We start from the raw sequence: 23318 nt of genomic DNA, 5'->3' as shown, positions 1-23318 counted from the left end.
GTTTTACTATGGTTTGAGATTGGCTGAGAGTCTTATTTCTACGTAGTTTGTTTGGTTTTGGTTCTACGACACACAATTGAAAACCACTCTACGTAAAGAGTTAAATGGTATTTACATTGAAAATAAACTGGTTGAATTCAAGTTTGGGTAATACTGAAGCAGGAAACGTGCATAATTTTGAGTTATGTTTCCGCCATATTTTGTGCACAGTTGAGCTGTAAACTGAAACACTGAAGACAGGAGGTGGTCGTTTGCAAAGTCGTTTTATTTTACGGGTCTTTTCCCAGGATTTCGTCGTAAATAGCGTTCTGGTCTAAAACGCCTAGTACATTCGATCCTAATTGCCCATAAAACATACTACAAACACACTATAATTGAACAGCTGCAGGGACTTATTTCTAGATTCACTCGCGTCAACTCGTCTGAAACTATGCACGTCAGCTCGCGGTACTTAAGTGCCTTAGCTTTGAATTGCGGCAAAGGACCCCGGAGATGGTTTGATAAATAACACAGTAACATCGGATAGGATAGATTGACTCTTGTAATCATCGCTCGGAGTCTGAAGCAAAACAATCAAATGAATTTGCAAGGGGTCTTGTGGATGAGGCTTCACGCGTGTGCACTCTCACTCGGGTACGAAAACTGGAAGAACTAACAACTTGTTCTTGCCACATAACGCCAAGTTGAAGCACGCGTGTTGTGTTTTCAGGCAAAAGAAACGACAAAGGATTCATTCCTCTAAAGTAGCCGTGCATAAATTCTACTGTACTGAAATTCAGAGGCATTAGCCAATTAGACGCCGTTCTACTATTCTGATTTCCTGAATTTTCAGCACAAGTAAGTAAATTGGCTGAATTTGTTTACTCAATCAAGATACACGGTAAAGCAAAAATCTTTATTGTATAGCTCCGTCAATTTTTTTTCCCCTGTATAGAGTAGTATACCAAATACAAATGTCTTACGTGTCCTCTAAAATATCTAAAATTAACAAAATAATAATAATAAGACTGCGATAAGACCAGTTACTTTTGACCACATTACAATCTATATGATTTCTTGCTTAGACCGTCTTTAAGACTATCCGAACCATATTCAAAGGCAGTGCCAAGCGTAATCTGTGACCTATTACATGACATATGTAAAATGTCATTGCGGCCGATCACAAGAAGGCTATTTAAAAGCAGTGCTAACTTTAAGCCTGTGGAAGAAACCACAGTGTGCGATTATTCAGGTCAAAGCTATTGAGCAGTTTTTTTATGTGGTGTTTATTCATCAATTTCAATCAAACGCAAAGTCTCAAAGTTTTCAAATTTTGGTAACTAGCAGACGCGGCTAAATAGTTTAACACACAAAACACCACAGCAATATTACATCTATTTTACATTTACCACCAACGAATATCTCGCCATTAAGAACGCACAAAAAGAGAAGACCTTATTCATGAAGGCTCTTGCCCTGACACAGTTAAGTCATGTGATTTAATTGGGTAAATAGAAAACGGATTCTGTTGTTAAATTAAATCATTTTAAAGTAAATTTCATCTATCATGCCACACACATGCAATTATGATTCTAGAGGAGCTGAAACTTCAGAAATTGATTTCTTAAACATGCTGCCTTCTCTAAACCATATGCCTGATTTCCAATGTGAAAATGATCATCGCGGCTATTGCAAATTAGATATATTTTCTGGCACTGGCCAAAACGTATAACATTATATATAAAAGTTATCAATCTAGAATGTTACTTAGTATGTCATCTTCTAGAACGGTTACTACAGAAGATATCATTGTATAAATACCACGATTTTCTCAATTTCAATGACTAGCACAAGCTGTTCATGAGCTGGTTAAAATGTCAAATGAAGGAAAGTCTTACATGTGCACGTATCCATTCACGTTAAGATCATTGTCACGGCTTTCATTCAGAGCAGTGTCTTTCCTCAATACACTGCTCCACTTCCTTGTGACCAAACAATTTAGCACATCTAGAAGGAGTAAACCCTTCCTTGTTGACTGCGTACATGTCTGCTCCTTTGTCAATCAACAGACGAACTACTTCCACATGACCAGAGCCCGCGGACACGTGCAGCGGTGTGTTTCCAATACCATCAACGGCATTGCAATCACTGCCTGCATCAATTAACAACCGCACGATTTCTGTCTTGCCAAATGCAGCAGCTGTATGGAGGGCAATACTGCCTTCAGAATCTCTGGACTTGACACTCGCTCCGTGTTCAAGAAACAGACTAACCATTTCCACATCACTGAAGGCCGAAGCCAGATGGAGAGGAGTACTTTCTTCGTTGTCTCTAGCCTCCAAATTTGCTCCTCGTTCAACAAGTACACGAGCAGTACGTTTCTCATCAAAAACTGCGCAGATGTGAAGCGGAGTGCATCCTTTTTCGTCTTGAGCCTCGAGATTACTACAAATAAAACCACAATTAATCTGGTCCATTTAAGATAATATCAAATGAAACAACAGACATTTGCCCAGAAATTGACATATGAAGATCACAAGTGCATACTCGGTCAGTTTTAACTTCACGTCTTCTTAATTACACTTTCAAACGATATTTGCAATGGGAACCCGAGCCATTTCTACAAAGCTTTACCATCACTGTTCGATCTCTCCCATATTTCAGTACGTCAATTTCTTGATTGAAGAATCTTTGACCTCCCTGAATTATCGGATCGAACCCCAGGAAACACTAATAATAAGTAAACACAAAAAAGAAAAAACAAAATACGAAACAACAACAACAAAACAAAACAATAACGAAAAAACATAATTCATTGCCGTCTTACCTTCCGTGATCAATCAAAACTGACACAGCGTCTTTGCTCCCCGAACAACAGCCTACATGGAGGGCTGTACTTCCTTTATAATCCTCAGCCTCGGAATTGCTGCCATGCTTCAACAGAGCTCTTGTCACCATCGTGTCATTTGCTTGCACACCAAGATGAAGAGGGGTACAGCCCAGCTCATCAACAGCATTTACTTGCACTCCGAGTTGAATTAGTTTTGCCACTAAACCATAGGCGCCAAAACAAGTCGTCATATGCAGGCAAGTTCTTCCCTGTATATTAGCAGCGAGGACATCACTTCCGTTTTCAATGAGCGTTCTGGCAACGTCTTCTCTAGCTCTTGTAATAGCTATGTGGAGGGGTGTATTTCCATGCTTATCTCGGCAATGAACATCTGCTCCTGCCTTCAACAAAATCCTAAAAACAACGTTTGAATAGGTATAGTACGCAGCCCGGTGAAGAGGAGTGCAACCGGCTACATTCGTTGCATTAACATCTCCACCATTCTTTACTATCAGCTTCGCAAGACTTGGCAAGAATACAGCAGAATGAAGAGCTGTGTTGCCATTTTTATCTGCCACCTGCACGTTGCTTCCATGTTTCAGTAGAATCTTTGCTCCTTCCTTGTTGTTTGTAGAAAGACTCACTAGAAATGGAGTCTGTCCTCTGTTATTGACAGCAGTTAAGTCCGCTCCTCTATCAACAAGTTGCTGTATCATTTCTGGAGTTCCCCTTGCTGCCGCTCGGTGTAGAGGAGTGTCCCCATTTTTGTCCCTTGCTTCAAGGGCCAATCCGTCGTTTATCAGATTGTCAATAGTAGCGACACTTTTGGACACTGCAGCATAGTGAAGAGTGGTCCGACCAGTTATCTCATCCACAACCCTCTTGTCACCTCCATTCTCAAGGTACGTTTCCAGAACGTTCCACTCCAAGCTCCACAAATTACAATCATCTATTGCTTCAAGAATTGTACGTCCACTTAGATCTTTTGTGTTAACGTCACTCCCATGGTTGATAAGAAATTCAATCAGCTCTCGGCAACCGCTTTTAACTGCCAGATAAAGGACAGTCCTCCCTTTGTCGTCACCAGCTCCAAGATCACTTCCATGTTGGAACAAAACTTCGGCAGCACCAAAATGTCCTCCGGAAGCAGCAAAGTGCAGAGGAAGCCAGCCCATTTTGTCAGCTAACTGAACATCGGCACCATGTTGAATCAGCAACTCAAGAGAACTGTTGTTGCCCCCGTATGCGGCTGCGTGGAGAGGGGTACGACTTTCCTTGTCCGAGGCCTCCACGTTGGCACCTTGCTGAAGAAGCCACTCGATGCAGCTTGTGTCTCCATCCATTGCTACAAAATGCAAAGGCGTCTCTTTGTTCATGTCTGGTAAATTGACATCACCTCCATATTGTAAGAGGAGATCACAGCATTCCCTTGGGGCATGATAAACATAATGAAGAGGAGACCTGCCAAACTCATCAATGGCGTTCACAAGGCTTCCATGATCCAACAATGTCTTGATAAGGGTGATTTTATCCGTCTCTTGGTCCCCATAGCGCAAACGTTCTACAGCAAGTAACAGAGGAGTCTTTCCCGAATTGTCCTTCCCATGAACACTGCTTCCATGTTTCATCAACAGTTGGACCATACGCAAGTTAGCACAAGCTGCTGCCGCAGCAAGAGGTGTATGACCTGACGAGTCCATGGCTTCCAACTCAGCACCGTGTTCCAAAAGCACTTGGGCTGCGTGGAGCCCATCTGAATTTGCAGCTATATGCAAGGGTGTCTGCTCGTCTTTAGTTTTAATCTTGATATCAGCACCGCACTGAAGTAACATCTCAACAAGTTTTCCATTGTTGTTTTGTGCAGCATGGTGAAGAGGAGAATAAGAATAATCATTCTTAACGTTCGGTTCACAACCCAGTTCAAGAAGAAGCTCAGCTACTTTGTCGAAGTTTGTGGAACACGCTATTTGAAGAGGAGTTTCACCTCGGTCGTTCCTCATATCGATATCAGCACCATATGAAATAAGGAGCTTGGCGAGTTCCATTGCACGAGGGCGTGGTGCGAACTGGAGAAGACAGGAAAGAGCTGTGTCGCCTGACCTATTCCTTGCATTTATATCCACACCCTTCTCTAAAAGAGCTGGAATGGAGTCGAAGTCCTCACGGTAAGTTGCTGAGGTCAACAAAGTTTCGCCATTCTCCAAATTGTCTAAATTGACGTTTTTCTGATCGGGAAGCAGTTGAAGAATATCAAGGGAACAATGCCTAGCTGCAAGCTCTGCAAGAGGGTTGTCTTCACTTTCCGAGTTCGAAGTATCAGCTCCTCGTTCTATTAGGAGTTTAGCCACTTCAGTATGACCCGCTTCCAAGGCGTAATACAAGGGAGAGATTTCTTGGCTTCCAAAGTGGTACCTTGTAAATTCATCGTCTTCCTCACTGTCTTCTCCGTCGCTGTGGCTGTGATGAACACAATTATCTTCTAAACTATGTGTTTTTGAGCCTTTGCTCCCATTGACGTTAGCTCCTTGCTCTAAAAGAAAAGCGACCGTATCACAATGTCCGCCTCTTGCCGCTTGCATCAGAGGCGTTTCGCCATATCTGTTGACGTCATCAACGGTCTTGGAAAGACCTTTGTCAATAAGATGTCTCAAAATATTCGTCAGCCCTTGTGCGGCAGCTATTTCGAACAGATTTTCGTTAAGAAAAGGACCGGCCCTGTTTATTAGCTTCAAATCGCATTCTCTTTCAATCAAAACCTTAGCGGCATCGGCATAGCGTCCATGAACAGCAAAGAACAATGCTGAGCAACCAGATTCGTCTCGTGCGTTCACATCAGCACCTTGATCTAAAAGATAGACGATTGTATTAGATTGACCCTTGCTGGCAGCGGCATGTAACGGTGTTCTACCGTAGGAGTTCCTTGCAGGAACGTCAGCTCCTTGCTCAACAAGATACTGGACTAACTCCAGACGAGTGGCCAAGTGGAGGACTGTGTCCCCGTTAGAAGTCTTTGTCAACACACTCCCATTTTTTTCAAGAATAAATTTGACTACATCTGTTTGGTCTTCTTCAGCAGCAAAATGTAAAGGTAACCGACCTTCTTCGTCGCCTAGGGTTAAACTTCCACCATTCTTTAGCAGCAACTGGATAATTTGTAAGTGGCCCTTTTGCGCAGCTGACATCAGCGGAGTCATTCCATAGTAGTTAGCTTTCTTAGCATCTGCACCATGCTCTAGAAGAAGGCGGACAGCCTCTATGTGACCCTTTTCAGCAGCCATATGAATGGCTGTTATTTGGTCGTAATTTCCTCTTAAAACATTGGCTCCAAACTCTAATAAGCGTAGTATATTGCCAATTTTGCCACTCATCGCAGCATGGTGTAGTGCACTACATCCCTCAGCATCTTGCATCTCTAGCGAAGCACCTTTTTCAACAAGAAACTCAACAACGTCTACCTCATTAAAACCGGCTGCCAACATCAGGGGTGTCTCTCTATCCGCACAGAGGTCAGGCGACATTGAATCAACATGCTCACCACATTCTAGTAACCTGCGAAGATGCTCGACCTGACCCTTCTTTGCGGCCAAATGTAGAAGGGATTGGGACTGGAAATGCTTTGTAACTTTTTCAACGAATCCGCTGATCTGCTTATGCTCTTTAGAATCTTGCTGACGCAAGACAGTGTAAATAGATTTGCCAGCAAAATGGGTTGCGTTGCGTCCAATCTTCAAACTAAAAGCTATGGCACTGTCAAGTTTGTCCGGACTATAGTTTAAGATTGCGCTGACAGTCTCGACGTCTCCTTCAATGCACGCTGATTGTAGGCAGCTTAAACCAGTTTCTTTGTTTGGTGTAGTCAATAAATTAAAGGCCAAACTTTTCAAGGGCAGCTAAAAAATAATAAATACACAGTTTAACTTAATCGAAACCTCACAGTTCATTAGCAACAATAACAATACTGTTGGACCCCGCTAATTCGAACTCGGTTGTTTCGAATTCCTCGTTATTTCGAACAGAAAACTATTTCCCTTGGATTTGCCCTTCATTCATTTACTATCGGCCATTTCGAGCTCCCACTATTTCGAACTATTTCGCATCCCCTGAGAGTTCGAAACAGCAGGGCGCAACTGTATAGTGTCAACTAGTAAAAGATAAAATATGAGAATACGTAAAACGATAGAATCAATTAAACAATAGCAGAATCAGGAACAAGTTGTTACGAAAAAAACAAAACAAGTCTTTAAAAGTACGTATTGTCCATTAGTGGAGAGAAGTCAATTGATTTATACTCTTGTAAAAATGTCTTAGGATTCAAAACCTGTTTATAAAGTGACTAAGCTTTGACCAAGTGACAGGAACTAAATGGCTTATGTTGTGTTGACCATGTGCAACTTTTAGCTGTTAGAAACCTCGGTAAGACAGATTCTTAATTTCTACGAGAATACAGTACTGACTGTTGTAAACCACAAAAAGGTCTAAAAAGTGGGGGTGACGTACCGGGCTCGTTTTTGAGTTAGGAGCAGTGAACGCTAAAATTAAGGGTGTTCTCATCAGATCATATCATTACTATGGTAACCTATTGTGTCACGAAAATGATAACGTATTCACTAATGATTTAGCAGTTTTTGGATACTATGATTGTAGCATCAACTAATAAAGAGTGGTTATAAAGACTCATCAAAATCTACATCTTGATAAGTGCTGGAAACTGTTTTCAGCCACCTTAAGTTAGATTAAATCAAGCGGCATATACGTACATACAAGGAAGATTAGTATCTTTATAATGAGGCTTAAGCAATATTCCAAACGGACATTAACCGGGGGGGGGGAGGGGGAGAGAGGGAATCTGAGCTAAACGTCCAGTTTAGCAGGGAACAAGTGTAATAATAAAAATAATAATAATATAATAATAATAACGATAATATTATTATTTTTGTCCTTATTATTATATGTAATTTAATTACTTTTATAGCGCTATTTACGTATGCTGATACGAAATAAGAAAAAATATATTAAGTATAGACTTTTCTAAGACTAAATATTTTAATATTTGAGTAAGGGCCACAAAACTGTGTGTGTTCAATTCACAGGGTTGTCATGGATGTTGTCATGTCGTGGATTGCTTATGGCTCCTCCACCCTTTTAGGCACCATTTCTCAAGCTCATCTTTTGTTGATGAGTTTAATGGTTTGCTAATGTCACAGAAAAATCAAGGCAAACCAAGAGAGCAGATTTCTCGACATCAAGACATAATAATTCAAAGAGTTATGAATGAATATCAGTGAATTATGAAAGAGCATTGAAAGAGTTCTGAATGAATAATTATGAAGTATATGAAGAAAAGAACTGGTACAAAGATGCCAAAATACTAATGTTCATGATTTCATTACCCCATGTCAGTCCAGACCTTGGAGCAAATTAAACTTTTTTAACGCACTAAAAATTGCATCAAACATGTCTCATTGTCCCCTGTACTCAGCACTACCAAGTATTATAGGTACGGGGTGGACTCTGCCCTCCCATATGATATGTGCCATTGAAGACCAAAAGAAACCCAGTCTACAGTACTAGGTAGGTAGGTCTGTTTAAGTTCCAGGCATCAGGCATCACTATAGTCAAGTGGTCAGTGTAAAATGCACACTGTGGACTGCAGACTGCAGATTGTAAAACGGGGATAAAATGCAAACTGAGGGTATAATGCAGACTGCAGAGCAGGGGTAAAATGCAGACTGCAGATGTTTTAAGTATACATCATATTATTTCCATTATTTGAGTGCTGACCATAAAATGGGTTATTAAGGCAAATCACAGTGAAAGCCTGCATTCTGATTAGACTGAATATCACTCAGGTTAGCCTGCCTAATGCTTCAGTTGGTGGCCTGTTTATGGTTAGCTCTCAATGCAGGGGAGAGGGACTGGTGTCAATTCTCGCCTTGATCACATTTGCATGTGCTCCAACAATGGAACCAAGCCATAAACGTGTGGGAGGTGGCAGTATTTTAGCATAATTTAATAAAAGATCAAGACCGGAAACAGAATGAACAGGTATGTAAACTAAATTATTACCATTGTTTTTCCAACTGAAGATGAAGAGCCTGAGAATATTGATGACAGCAAAGTAGTTCAGATTAAGGAGGAAGATCAGCTTCAACTGGAGGTTAATGCTACTACAGCAAAGATGAAACTACCAGTTGGTGGAGACAGTGACTCAGATAGCACTTTTGAGTCGGACAACGATTATGACTAACATTGTGTGCATTATACTCTGTAGTAACAGTCTGGCAAAGCGTTATATTGCTTCATGCTGGCTAACATGTCCTTGGCTAAAAGTCCTTTATTTACCCAATGCTGCAGTAGTTTAAATACCTTTTTTAGGTAACAAGCTGTTTTTAGTAGCTTTTAAAAGTCATGGAAACATGTGGAAATCAGTAATGGTTGTGACCATAGACTGACAGTAAGACAACAACAACATAGCAAGATAAACTTTCATATTTTTTCTAAACATTGTTTTCCTGTTTCATTTGATGCAATACGTCTGGACTTCAGCTGTGCATCTGCAAATGCTTCACATTGCTGTATACTGTATGTAATGAAAAAATTCCCAAGATTCAGTATTCTATGGTTTACGCTATCCTTATATTAAAATTGAATTTCACTTGAAAAACTAAATACAGTTGTCAGTAATGCTGTTGTTACTTAATCAATATTTAGTACTGGATTTGATACCAGAATGCAGGAAATGGCATTTCCAGGCTTCTAGATTCCAAAATTTTTGGGGGGAGCATGCCCTCATACCCCCCTAGGGGGAGGGACCTTACGACCCCTGAAGTGCAACCTCCTACTTCAGAACTTATTGAAACCCCTGCAATGATGGAAATGGTAATACAATTCAGTTACTAAAGTACTTAAGTCTGCATTTTACCCCCTGGTTACATGTACAGTCCGCAGTCTTCATTTTACACTGACCATAATATTGTAGTCAAGACTGATTCCAGCAACAAATTCCTGCATTGCCTTGTCAAAATATTTTAAAATCTATTAATACACATTCATTTCAGTACTTTTACTGATAGCCTTACTGATAGGCTAAAAGCTTTTGTTGCTTTTTCTGTGGATTTTCTGTTTAGAGCTGAGCCTTTGAATTTATTCTTTCAGCTGTTGTGATTGGTTTGCTGCCTCATCTCATCTGAGAATAAGTAACTTGATCATGAAAGTACAATACATTTTCCTCTCTTTGACAAACTTTATTATAATTATTTCATTGGGGCCACTCTTTGTTAGAAGGATACACAAAAAGTTTGAAAATCACAAGCTTTTCTCATATTCTCCAAACATCCTGCATACGTTTAATGCACCGGTAAACCTATAGAAAGAGTGGTCTATAATGGACTACAAGCAGTCTATTTTTTGCTCAAAAATCCATGAGCCAGGGAAGAATGCAAGAAACCTGATCAATTATATATTTATGGTATACATGTAAGCTTATGTGATAAGTTTTCATCTTACAAGTAGCAATTGTTGAGCTGCTTTAAAGGCCTGTCCAAACGGGAAATGTTTGGCAACCAAACATCATCAAACATTGTTTGGTGACCAAACATGCTGATGTTGAAGTGAGTGGCCAAACGGTTAAAACATGTTTGATCAAACACAGATCAAACTATGGATGCAAGCTGCTGAGCAACTGTGGTACGCATGCACGCGCCAAACATGTTTGATACGGCTGTCCAAACGAACAAAACATCGCCCATCAAACATGAGAACAAAAGAAATGTTTTAAGTTGTTTGATCGAATGTTTGATGGCCTTCAAGTTTTATCAAACACGACCAAACATGATCAAACACGATCAAACAGCACCAAACAAGGTGGCCAAATGGTAAAATGTTTGGTCACCAAACAATGTTTGATGGTGTTTGGTCGCCAAACATTTCCCGTTTGGACAGGCCTTAATATGATCACAGATGATAGCAAAAAATTAAAAATGATCATAAGGTGTGGAGAATGAGTGCTTTCAATAGGACCCGGTGCCCGTTTAAGTTCCGGCGAATTGCCATCTGTAAATATGTTTAGTTAGCAGTTTCCAGAACTGACCCTCAAAAGGAAGCTGTTATAAGCCGCTCCTATTGCTCTCTGACAGAGACTGTGCCAGGGTAGCAATCTGCTCCACATTTTATTGAAAGCACTGGAACATAGTTCTATTTTCTGTAAACTGCGATTTCAGGCAATCGAAGAGGCGTGTTTAAACATGATCACAGAAATTTTGACTTGGTCTCTGAGCTTGATCAACCCTGTAATCATTTGCGGTCACGACAAAAATGATCATGTAATGTAAATGTATATAAATAAATGTAAATGTATATTTATTTATTTATTTATTACATGTACGTACATGTACAACCCGGTCATGATCAGAGACACGTCATTATTGAACTGAAAAATCAAACCACCACCAACCTTCCAGAAATAACAAATCGAGAAATAGAACCTATGGAGTCAAACCTACAAATTCGGTAAGCTGCGCGGTACCTGAAGTTTTGACTTACAATTACAATACAAAATAATGAATCTTTCAAAACTTACCACTCGTCTTCCGATGGAGTTATTCATCGTTTCTGTGATACAATTAACTGCACAAAATGAAAAGGTGTGAGACAGCAGAATATTCCGGTTTCTTCGTAGTCAGCAAGTTTCTGTCTTGACCAGCGGTTAAAAATTCAGAGCGGAACGTCTTCTTGCCTGGCAACGAAGTGTCTTCCTCCCGGTTTTACTTGGTTGACTTAGTTCACTGACAAAATTGCCACCGATAAAGCCTTTTTGCTTATCAAAAGAACAAGACGATAGACGAAATTCTCTGATGGCCTCTGCATCACTTATGGAGTGGTCATGAAAGTGCCATGTATTTCGTCATGCCTTGCAATTTCCGGTTCCAAAAATAGAACACACTAAAATGGTCTGGTCCAGTCTTCTGTCGGCCACGGAATCAATCATGGCGACTTTGTAATATTTCTTGGGCCTCAGCAGATTTTATTTCGTCGTTTTCTCCCGAGTGATAGCAGCATATTGTTCGTGTTACGAGTATTTCTAGCGTTGGTGCGATCGTTGAAGTTATGTCATCGGCTATCAAGCCACTTTTTAAGGTTCCAGGGCCTTTACGGCCGAAAACTTCGCTCATAACGAACGACTACGATCTTTCACAGAAAGTTCTAGGGGTGGGAATAAATGGCAAAGTGTTAGAGTGTTTTGAAAAGAAAACAGGCGGAAAGTTCGCCTTGAAGGTGAGTAGAATTATTGTAAGGCATGCTACCTGGGTCATACATGTAGAGATCTGAAGTTCTTCGTAAATTTTGCAAATTTATGAATACTCAAACGATTTGCATTGGTGAAGTGAAAATACATAAGCTACATCACGATTGATCGATGACGGCGAAACGACAAATTATACTTGTACTTTTCCTTATCTTTGAATTCGCTCAATCTTCTCTTTCCTAACTGTAGTTCCTTCTTATTCTTCATGTCAATATTCGAGAGCATGGTTTCAGTTTATGTCGTCAGTTCATGAAAACCTTTCAAATTGCATAAGCTTCTCTGCACCGTGAGAATTTGTTTGCTTTTGCCCGATCTTAACATTCTGTAAATCATAATCTCGTTAAATTTTTGTCTCTGCATAATGTTCATGTTCTGGATATACAAGGTAAATATTGCACAATGCAGCGATGACAGATGAAAAAATTTAATTAGGTATTTTAAGCCCACTTATTTTTAAACAGATTGAATGGCTGTTATTGCAGTTGAGTCTAGGGTCAAATATTCTTTGGTTGAAAAAGGCATGCAAACGAGGTGAAAAATTCAGTAGAAAACAGAATTTATCCTTGAACCTCATTTGTCTGTCAAACCCCAGCTAACAGTGACAAAAGCTATTGTAAATGAATTCGAGATAGAGTCCTGTTGCTCATTCCATCACTGTTATTTAACTGGTATATGTATATGTATGGTATATGTATCAAATTGTAAAAAATGATGCTGATGTAATGTAAATATTCAGGAAAAACTCATGTTGTCACTTAATGCGGATTCTTGCAAGTGAAATAAATTGAGCTTTGACTCTTGTACATTTTGTACCTTCTGCTCTTCACACCCTGGTTTTGAGCTTCACAGACATTCTTCACTTTGGAGCTTGGCTTTGACAGCTCAACTTCTCGGCAAGTCTTTGGAAACCCAACCAAAAAGAGTAGCAATACTCCTAATCACTTGATGCTTTAGAAATGAGAATTGTTTTGTTGACACCTCTAGTGATCACCAATGTTGTTGATGCAACAGTGTTGTCGATTCCTCCTTTGATCACCAGTAGTAGAACATCCTTACAATTGCAATCCTTCGCCTGCATTTTGTGTATTTGCATGTAGGTTTTACAGGACAACGTTAAAGCTCGGAGGGAGGTGGAACTTCACTGGAAGGCTTCAGGCTGCCCATATATTGTTGGTATCAAAGATGTTTATCAGAACAAGTATGCAAGGAGTGACTGTCTGCTGGTCATTATGGAATGGTGAGTTCAGTAACTGAGGAAGAAAACTTGAATGGCTTCTAACTTTTGGAAATAGTGTGCTGTGTTTTACATGTAAGGTGGCTGGTAAGCTAAAGGTAATTAGTCTACGTACGAGCCAAGTGGCCTATCAGGCCAGCGCTAATTTCCGTTCTGTAGCATGAAGTGACAAGGATAATTTCTATTTTCGTTCTCCCCCCAGGGATGGGATGCCAGTTCCTTGCAGGGTTACCCCCTATTATTAAAGTCGCTGACACCCATTTATACACTTGGGTGGGGAGAGGCATGGTGAGAGTAAAGTGTCTTGCCCAAAAACACAACAAAATGTTCCCAGTTAGGGCTCGAACCAACATGGCTCAATCTGGAGTTGAGCATACCAATTGTAAGGTCAAGAAACTAGTTTTGCAAATAAGAGGCTAGTCTTTACCATGGCTGCAGTCACATGGTATATTTGTGGACAATAAATTTGTCACAGATTTTAGTCATGTGATGTTTTCGTCTGTTGTAGCATGACTGGAGGGGAGCTTTTTGAAAGAATTCAACAGAGAGGTGATTCTCCCTTTACTGAAAGAGGTAGGTGCATACATGCAGGAGTGTAGAGTGCATAGCAAACATTTTGCAGTTCAATTTTTAATCTAGTTTCATCAGTGAGGTTTGATCTCCTTTAGTTGATAAAGTCATCTACCATGTAACTTACAAACTGCATTCAAACCAAGAAGGAGAAGGTATATTTCATATTTAACATTGTGTGATTTGGTTTTCAGAGGCAGCTGCCATCGTTCGTCAGATTACCGTAGCCACAGCACATCTTCATTCACTGAATATTGCACACCGGGACTTGAAGGTGTGAAGTAGTTAACTCTTACCTGAGGCAGAATAAGAGAAAAAAATGTTACTTCCTCTTCAAAGTGTACAATGTTAAGCACAGTCAAAATTTTGTTTATTGAATTAAACATTTGTTGTCAGCTTTTTTCATTTCACTGTCAACACAGGCATGGATGCATACCGGTTTCCACCATTTCACGTTAATTAGTCAGATTTTTCAGAATAACTCAGAAACCCAGGAAAGAGGCCTTAGAGGAGTTAAAATCCAAACATTTCCTGGAGGACCATGACCCTGGACATATCTAGAAGCTTGATCCTTTAGCACTCCATGTTTCAAAATTGGACATAATTTATCCTACTGTAGATCTGCATCTGTAACATTCAGTGACATGTACATTGTATGGACCATCTACCAGGAAAAGGGTGGTTGCTGGAGAGAGGTGACCTTTAGTCGCGGTTCAACTGTAATCAAAATTGATGCTCTCCAAACCATAGCATGTATGCACATATTACAAACATAACTCTATTTTTCATTAACAGTTTCTTTATATTTTGTTATTTGAAGCCGGAGAACTTGCTGTATGCTGATCATTCTGAAAATGCACTTCTGAAGTTGACTGATTTTGGATTTGCTAAGGAGACCACAGCTGGTTTGGATCTCAAAACACCTTGCTACACTCCTTATTATGTTGGTATGTAAACACACAACTGAAAGTGCATACTGTGGACTGTACAAATTTTGCGATCTAAATAAACATCAGGTTACGCTTTTGGGCATTCTCCCTCCTCATTTTCCTCAGTTTACTTTCCTCCTGTTTGCTGGACCTCATAGAAGATGCTCAATTTGAAATAATGTTCCACCTCTCAGATCGAGGTACCATTGTGTGATGGTTATGCTTCCCTTTGGGCAGTTTTCATAAAATCTTGATTTCTCTCCCCCCCCCCCCCCCCTTCCCTCATGCCACCCCTTCCTATCTCATGTCCACTTTCTTCCTTGAACAGGAATCAAGCAAGTGAGTAATGTAGTAATCAAGCCCATTTTCATAAACATAAGATACTTCAAAATACAACTTTATGCTTAACATAGACTTAATGTTAGAGATCTCATCCTTCCTAGATGCCTTTACTGTACATAATTTTGTTAGGACATCCACATTTAAATTATGCTTGATTTGATTTGTTTCTACATGTAGCACCTGAAGTTTTGGGTCCAGAGAGTTATGACAAGATGTGCGACCTTTGGTCATTAGGAGTCATAATGTATATTCTGTAAGTATATTTTTCTCCACTATTTTTTTGGTTCTGGTGAATTTTTGATTAATTGAGCAAGGAAAATGTTTCCATGATTTCTTTACTCTCGCCTTGACCTCATAGTTGATGAACCTGCAGAGATTAAACAGCCTACTTTAATAGTAAATTTGCTTAAAAGAGAGCTTACTGTCTTTTCACTCTTGATACTTGTTCATGAAAATAATGTATTTTTCCACATTTGCTGAATGTTGAATTCCACATTTGCTCATTGTATTGTACCGTTTTTTTTTTTTTTTTTCGTTTTCATTTTTTGCAAATGCCTTCTTGATGTGTTTTGTCAGCCTTGGTTTCTTTTTATAATTTATATCTTTAAACAGTTTTCAGAAATTGTATTGCTGCAAATAATTGTATTGGTAACTATATAAATACATAGTTGTAAATAAATACATAGTTGTAGATGGAAAATTGTCTGACTACCAGGAGTATTAAAAAAAAGATGGTGTCCAAATGTATGTGTGCAAATAGTATTTCTTTCTCTCCATATCTTTCTATACTTCCATCCTCCAAGTAAAAACCAAAGCAAATATTTAGCATGAGTGCTGTTGCTTTTGGTTTGTAGGTTGTGTGGTTTTCCACCTTTCTACAGTAACCATGGAGCAGCCATTTCTCCTGGGATGCGCAAGAGAATAAGACAAGGCCAGTATGACTTTCCCAACCCTGAGTGGAGTAGAGTGTCTTTGCAAGGTAAATAAATTTCTCAGTCATTGCTGGAAGCTGTTTCAAAGGTACTGAGTGTTGTACATGTATTTATGGGTTATTGACCAAGTGTGAGGTCAAGATGGCTGGATATTGGCCAAGTTCTTTGTTTGCGCGTTTATGAACCAAGACGGAGTCGAGGTCCATAAACTCGCAAAGAAAGAGCAAGGCCAATATCCAGCCATCTTGACTGAACGAGCTTGGTCAATAAAGGATTTATTATATGGCTTTCGGGAAAATTTTTCTTGTGGGACATGGCGGGTAGTCCCGAGTGGGCAAGATAGCTCCATCTTGCCCACTCGGGTAGCCAATCACAGCACAGGATTTCATTCATCTTGCCCGCTCACTGAGCTAGCCGTATAATAAGTAAGATTCTCAGACCTTATTGTATTGGGGGAGGGAGGAGCAGAATATGGGAGGAGGAAGAAATGACCCAAAAAAAGTTGGGAGGAGGGAGAAATGGGAGAAAATAGTAGGGAGGAGGGAGAAAAGAATTGTTGTGAGTAGGGAGAACTGGATGAACCTGGATGGGGAAATAATTTTAAGGAATATTTAAAGTAGGGAGGAGGGAAAAATTGGCTCAAAAAGTAGGGAGAAGGGAGATTTACCCCCCCCCCCCCCCTGTTCCTCTCCCCCCATATTGGATGATAAGCAGTATTCATTAGAGTAAAAGAGTGCAAAGGTTTGCATTTGGAGAGCACTGAAAAGGTTTCCAATTCGTATCATACAATCAGAAAATAGAGTGAAAACTCGGGAAGAACACGGTACGTGGCATGACGTGGACACGTTGCAGCGTTGCCTTTAAAATTGCAAAGAAACCTAAAAGAGGGACCTGGGTACTAGGAGATTTTCCTCGCACATTTGAGGGAGAACCAGGAACGCATGAGAATAGCTCCTGTCAAGTCGCGAATCAATTATACTGTATTTCTCTTTTATCTAGTTATCACTCTTTTGTACATGTATTTATTTGCTTGATGTCTTTCGTCACCAGCCAAAGAGTTGATTAAAGGTCTGCTGAGAACAGACCCACAGAACAGGTTTACCGTGGAACAAGTGATGAATAATCCTTGGATCAAGGTGTGTCTTAAAATTACTCAGATTGTTATCACGATAAAGTTCTTGATAGTCCACATGATACTCTTAAAGCATGGCTTTTTTTATTTGACTAGAGCCGTTGCCTTCTTCATTACACTTACATGTATATGGGTCGTCACGCGAAGTTTTTCAACAAGCTTTGCGTGACGACTTTAATTACATCACGCAACACTGTTTAGGAGACTACATGTAGTAGTATTTAGTTGTAGGGTGCCAGACGTGCGTATGTATACATGTACGTGTAAATTGTTGTTACATCAGGAATTAAGCCACTTTCTCAATTTTGTGAAGTCTTTCACTTTATCTAATGGCTTTTGGGCAAAAAGTAGCTCATCATTATTTCATTATGCCTACATTGTGCAGGCCTACAGCGAGGTTCCTTCCACGCCACTTCACACCGCGACTGTGTTGAGAGAGGAAGAGGAAAACTGGCAGGATGTGAAGGTATGTGAAGGTTTAAATCCAACTTGAAGTCAAAGTTTCCAACCATTATTTGTCCGTCAAGAGTTGTACAGATACAACCAGGTGTTGCAAAATGATCTGATCTTTGCTTTAGATGACCCTTATTACAAAGCCACTATACTACTCAGTTTGGTGTAATTTAAATGTAAACTCTGTTCGTAAAGATTTATCCCTTTCTGCTCTGAATATGTTAATGACACATTTTTATTTAGAACAGAATGGTTCGGTCCGTACAACGTATATCATGCACATTTTAGCTACCCCAGAGGAGCTACCCCTAAAAAGTTGCGAACCCTCTGATAGTAACGATAAGAAAAGTCTTTAAGCCCGAAAATAGCAAGCAAGGGTCGTTACGTTTGGACCGTTACGGAATGGTCAGGAATCGTTAATAAAAACTCGGTGAATTTTTGTTTTCGTCAGAGTGTTACATGTATCTTTTCTGAAACTTAGTGTATTTGCATATTTTGGACTTAAATAATTTCTTTTTGCGTTTTGTGACTCCATGATAACCGATGAAGACTAAGGTTCCTCTGTCGAAATGTATATTTAGTCTTTTACCAACTGTTGTTTTGATGTTTACTTTTTAAGCCAGTGTTTAACCATGCCATCGTATTTTTAGTAATGAATCGAGGCTGCAATTTAAGTATTTTTCGTATGAAAACAATACAATAAACTTCATTTAAACACGGTGAGAATTAAAGCTGCAAGTTTGTGGTGCCGAGTAGAAAATAAAATTTAAAAAGACAAATAAAACATAAGTAAAATTTTTCCATAGAATGACAATTACTTATCACAATTAAAATACAATACAGTTATAAATTACAATTTAAAATGAACTATGAGGCAACTTATGTTTGGTTGTAGTGATGTTTGCAGTTTGTCTTTTCAAGGCATTATCCGGGCGAGGTGATGAATAATGCATTACTTTCCAACTGTCTTGCTTACAGGATGAGATGACTAACGCCTTAGCTTCTATGAGATTCGAGCCAGACAAGGTAGCCAGACTCAAAGATGTCGGCAAATCCAGCAACGCCTTGTTAAACCGAAGAAAAAAGTAGCTGTTAGCATAAGTGTAATGTGATACAACATGTGAAATCAATCCCAGTCTGAGTTAAAAGAAAAGGCTCTTTGCACGTTTATTTTCATCGCCCGCTAGAGAAACGTCTGAGATTCTAGCAGAAAAGATTCCATTAAGTTGGCGTGGCTCTTTAGAGGTGGCGTTGTTGATTGGCTGTTGCTAGGTTACGAATTTCGCGTGCGAGTGATAACCAATCATCAGAGACAACACGTCAAAGCAATCTTGGCTCGAATCTCAGACTCTTTCGTGGGAGACGAAAATACTTGAGCCCGGGGTCGTAACCAGAAAAAAAAAAAAATTGGCTGAGGCAATGTCTATGGTTAAATTCTCTTTCTAAGTATTTAGCAGTGTTTTACTTTCCCCCACCGAAAAAAAGTCAAGTGCCCCGATTTGCTTCCTACTGTCTACGGCCCTGGACCCCGCTTCGAACGACGTGGTTGTATCAAGCTGAGTCAACTCAAATATGCTAGGTTTTACAATTTGCGCATTTTGGTAGTCTAGCAGAATGTGTAATAGGCGAAATATTTATGAAGTTAGTATTCAATGGGCTTTAGTTTGTTAGTTAGTAGTGCAATCATTCTATATTCCTCCTGTATTTTCTCTTCAAAACTATTGTTTGGTTGGCAACCACATCTCGGAACTGTCCGTGCTAACTGAATAGGGTTTCTAAAACCTCAGTTATGTCTTAAAGTTTCAGCCATTTCTTAGGCGTATTAAGAAATGGTCTTTTGTTCCGGCTCAACATCTCACATCAAGTAAAATTGAATAGCCTTTTGTTCTTGGTAGCCCTGAGGGACTTCGTCCGAAGCCGAGGCAAAATCGTCGCCGTTGTTCGGAACATTTTCGGCACAACAATGAAGCTGCTCTTGGGGGTGGGCAACTTAGGTTTTTTCTCTCGTAAAGTCAATTCTCACCGGTGTACCCCAAAGCAAAATTGACCGCCGCTGTGCGCATGGTGATCACAATTCAAAAACTAATTATCCTCATGTGTCGCGTTCGGGCCAAATCTCATCTCGGCAGATAGAGCAGATTATCTTCGGTGCAGATAGAGCCGTTGTCAATTGAGTGTCGTAAAACCAAACCCAAAGCAATAACTCTGGCCAGCCACAAAGAACACAGACAATCGAGTGAACCAATCAAAACTCGTAGTAAATACAAGTAGCTGTCGCGAAGCGCGGGAAAACGTGAGTGTTTTACTTCTGATTGGATAAAAAAAGTGGCAAGATTTTTTTTTAAGCCAATCGTGTAGCGTGGTGATGCAAAAGCAATTACTTTTCGACACTCAAGGGAAAGCCTCTCAATCAGATCTCAACGATCAGTTAAAAAAAAAAACGCGTCATTTCTTATCCGACCGCTAAAATTTTCGACAAGTCTCAGCCATCAGTTAAAACCAGACTTGTTAAATCCCATCAAGGCCTTCTTAAAACAAAAATCAACGGGTCAGCAATGCCTCTAATTTTATATACGATAGTGTTTTACTGTTTATAACTGATAAAAGAAGTCGGAAGTTGCAGAGAGGTAGTGGCCCACTGGTTTCTGAGGTTCATCCGAGCCCACGGTCTTTGTTTTGTAGTCAGCGTTGTTGCCATGCAACTGAGAGTATCCTTGCTGACTTCAGCTTGAAGAACAATTATTAGATATTTTTTTACGGTAGTCCCTTTTTGGTGAATGATTAAAAAACTTTCTCAATTTTCTGATCTCGCCAAGTGAGTTTAAATTGTAGAATACCAGCCCCAAGATCTGCAACGAGCCCAATCTTCTCGCCTGTCGATACCATATCAGTGATTGTCAAGCGTCAAGGTGGTGAGAAAAAAAAAAAGATCCGCAACAAAGTATATGTGTTGATGTATTTCCAGTTTCTCAGAAATAACGTTAAAGGAACGTATCGCAATTTGTAATGAGAATTGAATTTGATCACTGGAGAGAAATGTGTGTTTTGCCCTCAGAAATCTGAATTTTTATTGCGCCTTACATAAAGGGCAGCATCTACTAAAATTACTGACTGGGATCGGGGTGAGTAACTGATTTTTAAAATACTTGTAGTTGAATAGAAGTATGTGTCCTGTAACTTACAGAATTGGCAAGAATTTGGTGGTCTGCCTCTTGCCTTTCAAACGTATCTCGATGAGCTTGAGTTAGATCTGATTCAATCTCGTTTCAAATTTTCAAATTTTATCATCAATTTATAATCAATATCATTGTTTATATGACCAACTGATGTTACTCAAGAGCAAATAACTTACTGATAAGTTAAGCAGCACCTCAATAAAAGTTTGCTTGACAAAGGCGCTTGCTTTTGTTGCTGTCGTTTTTTTCTCTGTTTCTAGACCAAGCCCCTTTGTTCCTAATCTAGCAGGGCTAGACGCAGCTATTTTCAGACTAATAATACATTAGAAAAAATAACTCAATTCTTTTTGGTTAAGAGCAGTGCAGTTCAAGTGTAACACCAGTGAAAATTACAACGAAGATATCCGAAGTTATTACGAAGACAAACTAAAAGTATCGACGGTCATCCGAGGTATATTTCGAAAGAAGTCAAAATTCACAAAGCCCTCCAAAGATAGCCGAAGATAATTATACGTTTTCCGAGCACCCTCGAAGATCACTAAGATTTTCAAAGAGTTGCGAAGAGCACGATCGGAGGTTTGCAACCTGCCTAAATAGACAATGCAAAGACCTTCAATAGTCTATTGTCGAGAGTATATTATTAACAAATAATCACATGATTATTCTTGTGTAATTTGGAATAAATAAGCTCTAGTAAATTTTTCAGACTACAAATTTGGTTATGTTTTTTTCCAAATTGCACTCGAAACCATTTCATTTATACGAGAAAAATAAGCCGCGGCTTACACAAGTCGCGTAAGACAAGGTTTTGAGCTCGGCTTAAATAAGCCGCGGCTAATATAAGACACGAAACCACTCGCATAAATGGTATCACGGCTACGGTTTGCGGCTTACGTAGGAGGCGAACTCACACTATGACAACCAACACAAAAGCGAGGCTTAAGTCACGACTTAGCCGTGAACCATTTATACGGGCACTTCGCGTCTTATATAAGCCGCGCTCATGTAAATGGACCAGTTCGCGTCTTATGTAAGCCGCGGCTTATTTTCCTCGTATAAATGGCCCTATTATTGTGATCACCTCGGAGTGCCGCAGAATATGCCAGCTGCAATTTAAGTGTGTGCGTGTCTGTATTTTTTTTCTCTACCATATGATTTCACTGTCTCCCTTCCGAGTAGTGTACCTGACATATACCCTCTTTCAAGGTAAGGATCCGTAGGGAAGATATTTGGATCTTTTAATCTTGTGGGAAGAGTCATCAGCTCCTGACAAAGAATATAAAATAAAGATGTTTCTTTTATAAGCCATACCCAAAAGGCCATTTCCGAGTGTTGCCTTCTTCCTGTGTGTCAAAACGAATATTCGTGCGAAACCATTCATGTGAAAATGTGTTCCGCCCAACAGGTTCGTTTTCATGTATAAAATCAAACTCATTTTTATGTGAACGGTTTTGCACGGAAACTCGTTTTACAAGGTAACTCAGAAATGCCCCATTACCAAGCTAGCACAATTCACAATACGTACTTTAAAAGGAATCGGCGCAAACATGACACCCTTTGGTGTCACAGCTGTTGTTTATCGCACTATGAACTTCCAAATCCTGAAGTTAACAAACACGTTTTCTGTTAGAGTATCCTAGTTTTCTTCCAAGAACTAAGTTGTATACAGCACAGCCAGGTAGCAGGGAAACATGTCGATATTCCGCAATCCAAATAGAGAGAGAGATGAAGAAAATATCGATTTCCAAAAAAAGGAGATTTCTTGGTTGTTAGTCGAAGGAATTAATAACTGTTGTTATGCTAAAGGTGTCAGTAAAGTTATATTCTTCAACTATTAACCAAAGCTCGATGTTCAAACTAAACGTTTCTCCATGTAAAAAAAAGGTAAAAATCAGCAAAAATAGCAAAAATTTTAAATAACCACAACAGTGCAAACTGTTGATTTATCTGCAATCTCTCTTTGGGCGTTTAGGACACTTCCGTCGCATGTAGTTTTGAATATGAAATAGGTAACTTATTTACAGAGTGCAGCTGGCCCTGGTCGAATCTCAGCCTAATTACCGAAAATTTGCTACAAAGAGTATAATCGATTCGGTATCAGCCCCACAAACAGTTAATAGGCCGTCTCCTGAAGATCAAATTCAGAACTCCCAGACTTTGTTATTTGAAGCCAATTTTTCAGGATCGCTCATGTGAAATACTGATTTGCTCCTCAAATTACTTTGGAAGTGACTAACAATCCGCCAAGAAATCACATTTTACAGCTGCTGTTAGTGCTGAAAAACATCCTTACCTAACAACGAACTCGGTGAAGCATTTCCTTCAGTAACGGTGAGATATTATTTCCTATCTGTATTTTACACAGTTGTGGGGTAAAACAAATCCGAAATTTTTATATCCTTCATTTATGTGCATCGATAGCCTCACTTATGGAAGT

At 39.6% G+C, this 23318-nt stretch overlaps 2 protein-coding genes across 2 annotated transcripts; one reads left to right on the top strand and one right to left on the bottom strand.

Annotated features, from left to right (window-relative positions):
* Positions 1-881: 881 nt before the first annotated feature.
* LOC145496786 (uncharacterized) lies at positions 882-11698 on the bottom strand. The gene is made up of 3 exons (XM_081476530.1): positions 11388-11698; positions 2807-6699; positions 882-2424 (listed from the first exon to the last, which is right to left on the bottom strand). Exons 1-3 carry the CDS (start codon positions 11412-11414, stop codon positions 1920-1922), a joined length of 4425 nt encoding a protein of 1474 aa, XP_081332656.1. The 5' UTR covers positions 11415-11698; the 3' UTR covers positions 882-1919.
* A 70-nt stretch (positions 11699-11768) lies between these two features.
* On the top strand, positions 11769-21093 carry LOC145496781 (MAP kinase-activated protein kinase 2-like). The gene is made up of 10 exons (XM_081476526.1): positions 11769-12082; positions 13211-13350; positions 13856-13920; positions 14112-14191; positions 14738-14864; positions 15366-15441; positions 16043-16167; positions 17171-17256; positions 17638-17718; positions 18684-21093. Exons 1-10 carry the CDS (start codon positions 11915-11917, stop codon positions 18792-18794), a joined length of 1059 nt encoding a protein of 352 aa, XP_081332652.1. The 5' UTR covers positions 11769-11914; the 3' UTR covers positions 18795-21093.
* Positions 21094-23318: the final 2225 nt, after the last annotated feature.

Source organism: Orbicella franksi, chromosome 9 (genome assembly GCF_964199315.1).
Source record: "Orbicella franksi chromosome 9, jaOrbFran1.1, whole genome shotgun sequence".
NCBI classification, from domain to species: Eukaryota; Metazoa; Cnidaria; class Anthozoa; order Scleractinia; family Merulinidae; genus Orbicella; species Orbicella franksi.
The sequence above is the reverse complement of the archived record's forward strand: the minus strand, read 5'-3'. Positions and strand labels throughout refer to the sequence as shown.

Coding starts and splice junctions, on each gene's coding strand:
- LOC145496786 (XM_081476530.1), bottom strand. CDS start 11,414: ATGAATAACTCCATCGGAAGACGAGTG. Junction 6,700..11,387: donor ACTCCATCGGAAGACGAGTG/GTAAGTTTTGAA, acceptor ATTATTTTTTAG/CTGCCCTTGAAAAGTTTGGC. Junction 2,425..2,806: donor GTTTTGATTGATCACGGAAG/GTAAGACGGCAA, acceptor TTTTATTTGTAG/TAATCTCGAGGCTCAAGACG.
- LOC145496781 (XM_081476526.1), top strand. CDS start 11,915: ATGTCATCGGCTATCAAGCCACTTTTTAAGGTTCCAGGGCCTTTACGG. Junction 14,192..14,737: donor TTGCACACCGGGACTTGAAG/GTGTGAAGTAGT, acceptor TGTTATTTGAAG/CCGGAGAACTTGCTGTATGC. Junction 14,865..15,365: donor CTACACTCCTTATTATGTTG/GTATGTAAACAC, acceptor TTCTACATGTAG/CACCTGAAGTTTTGGGTCCA.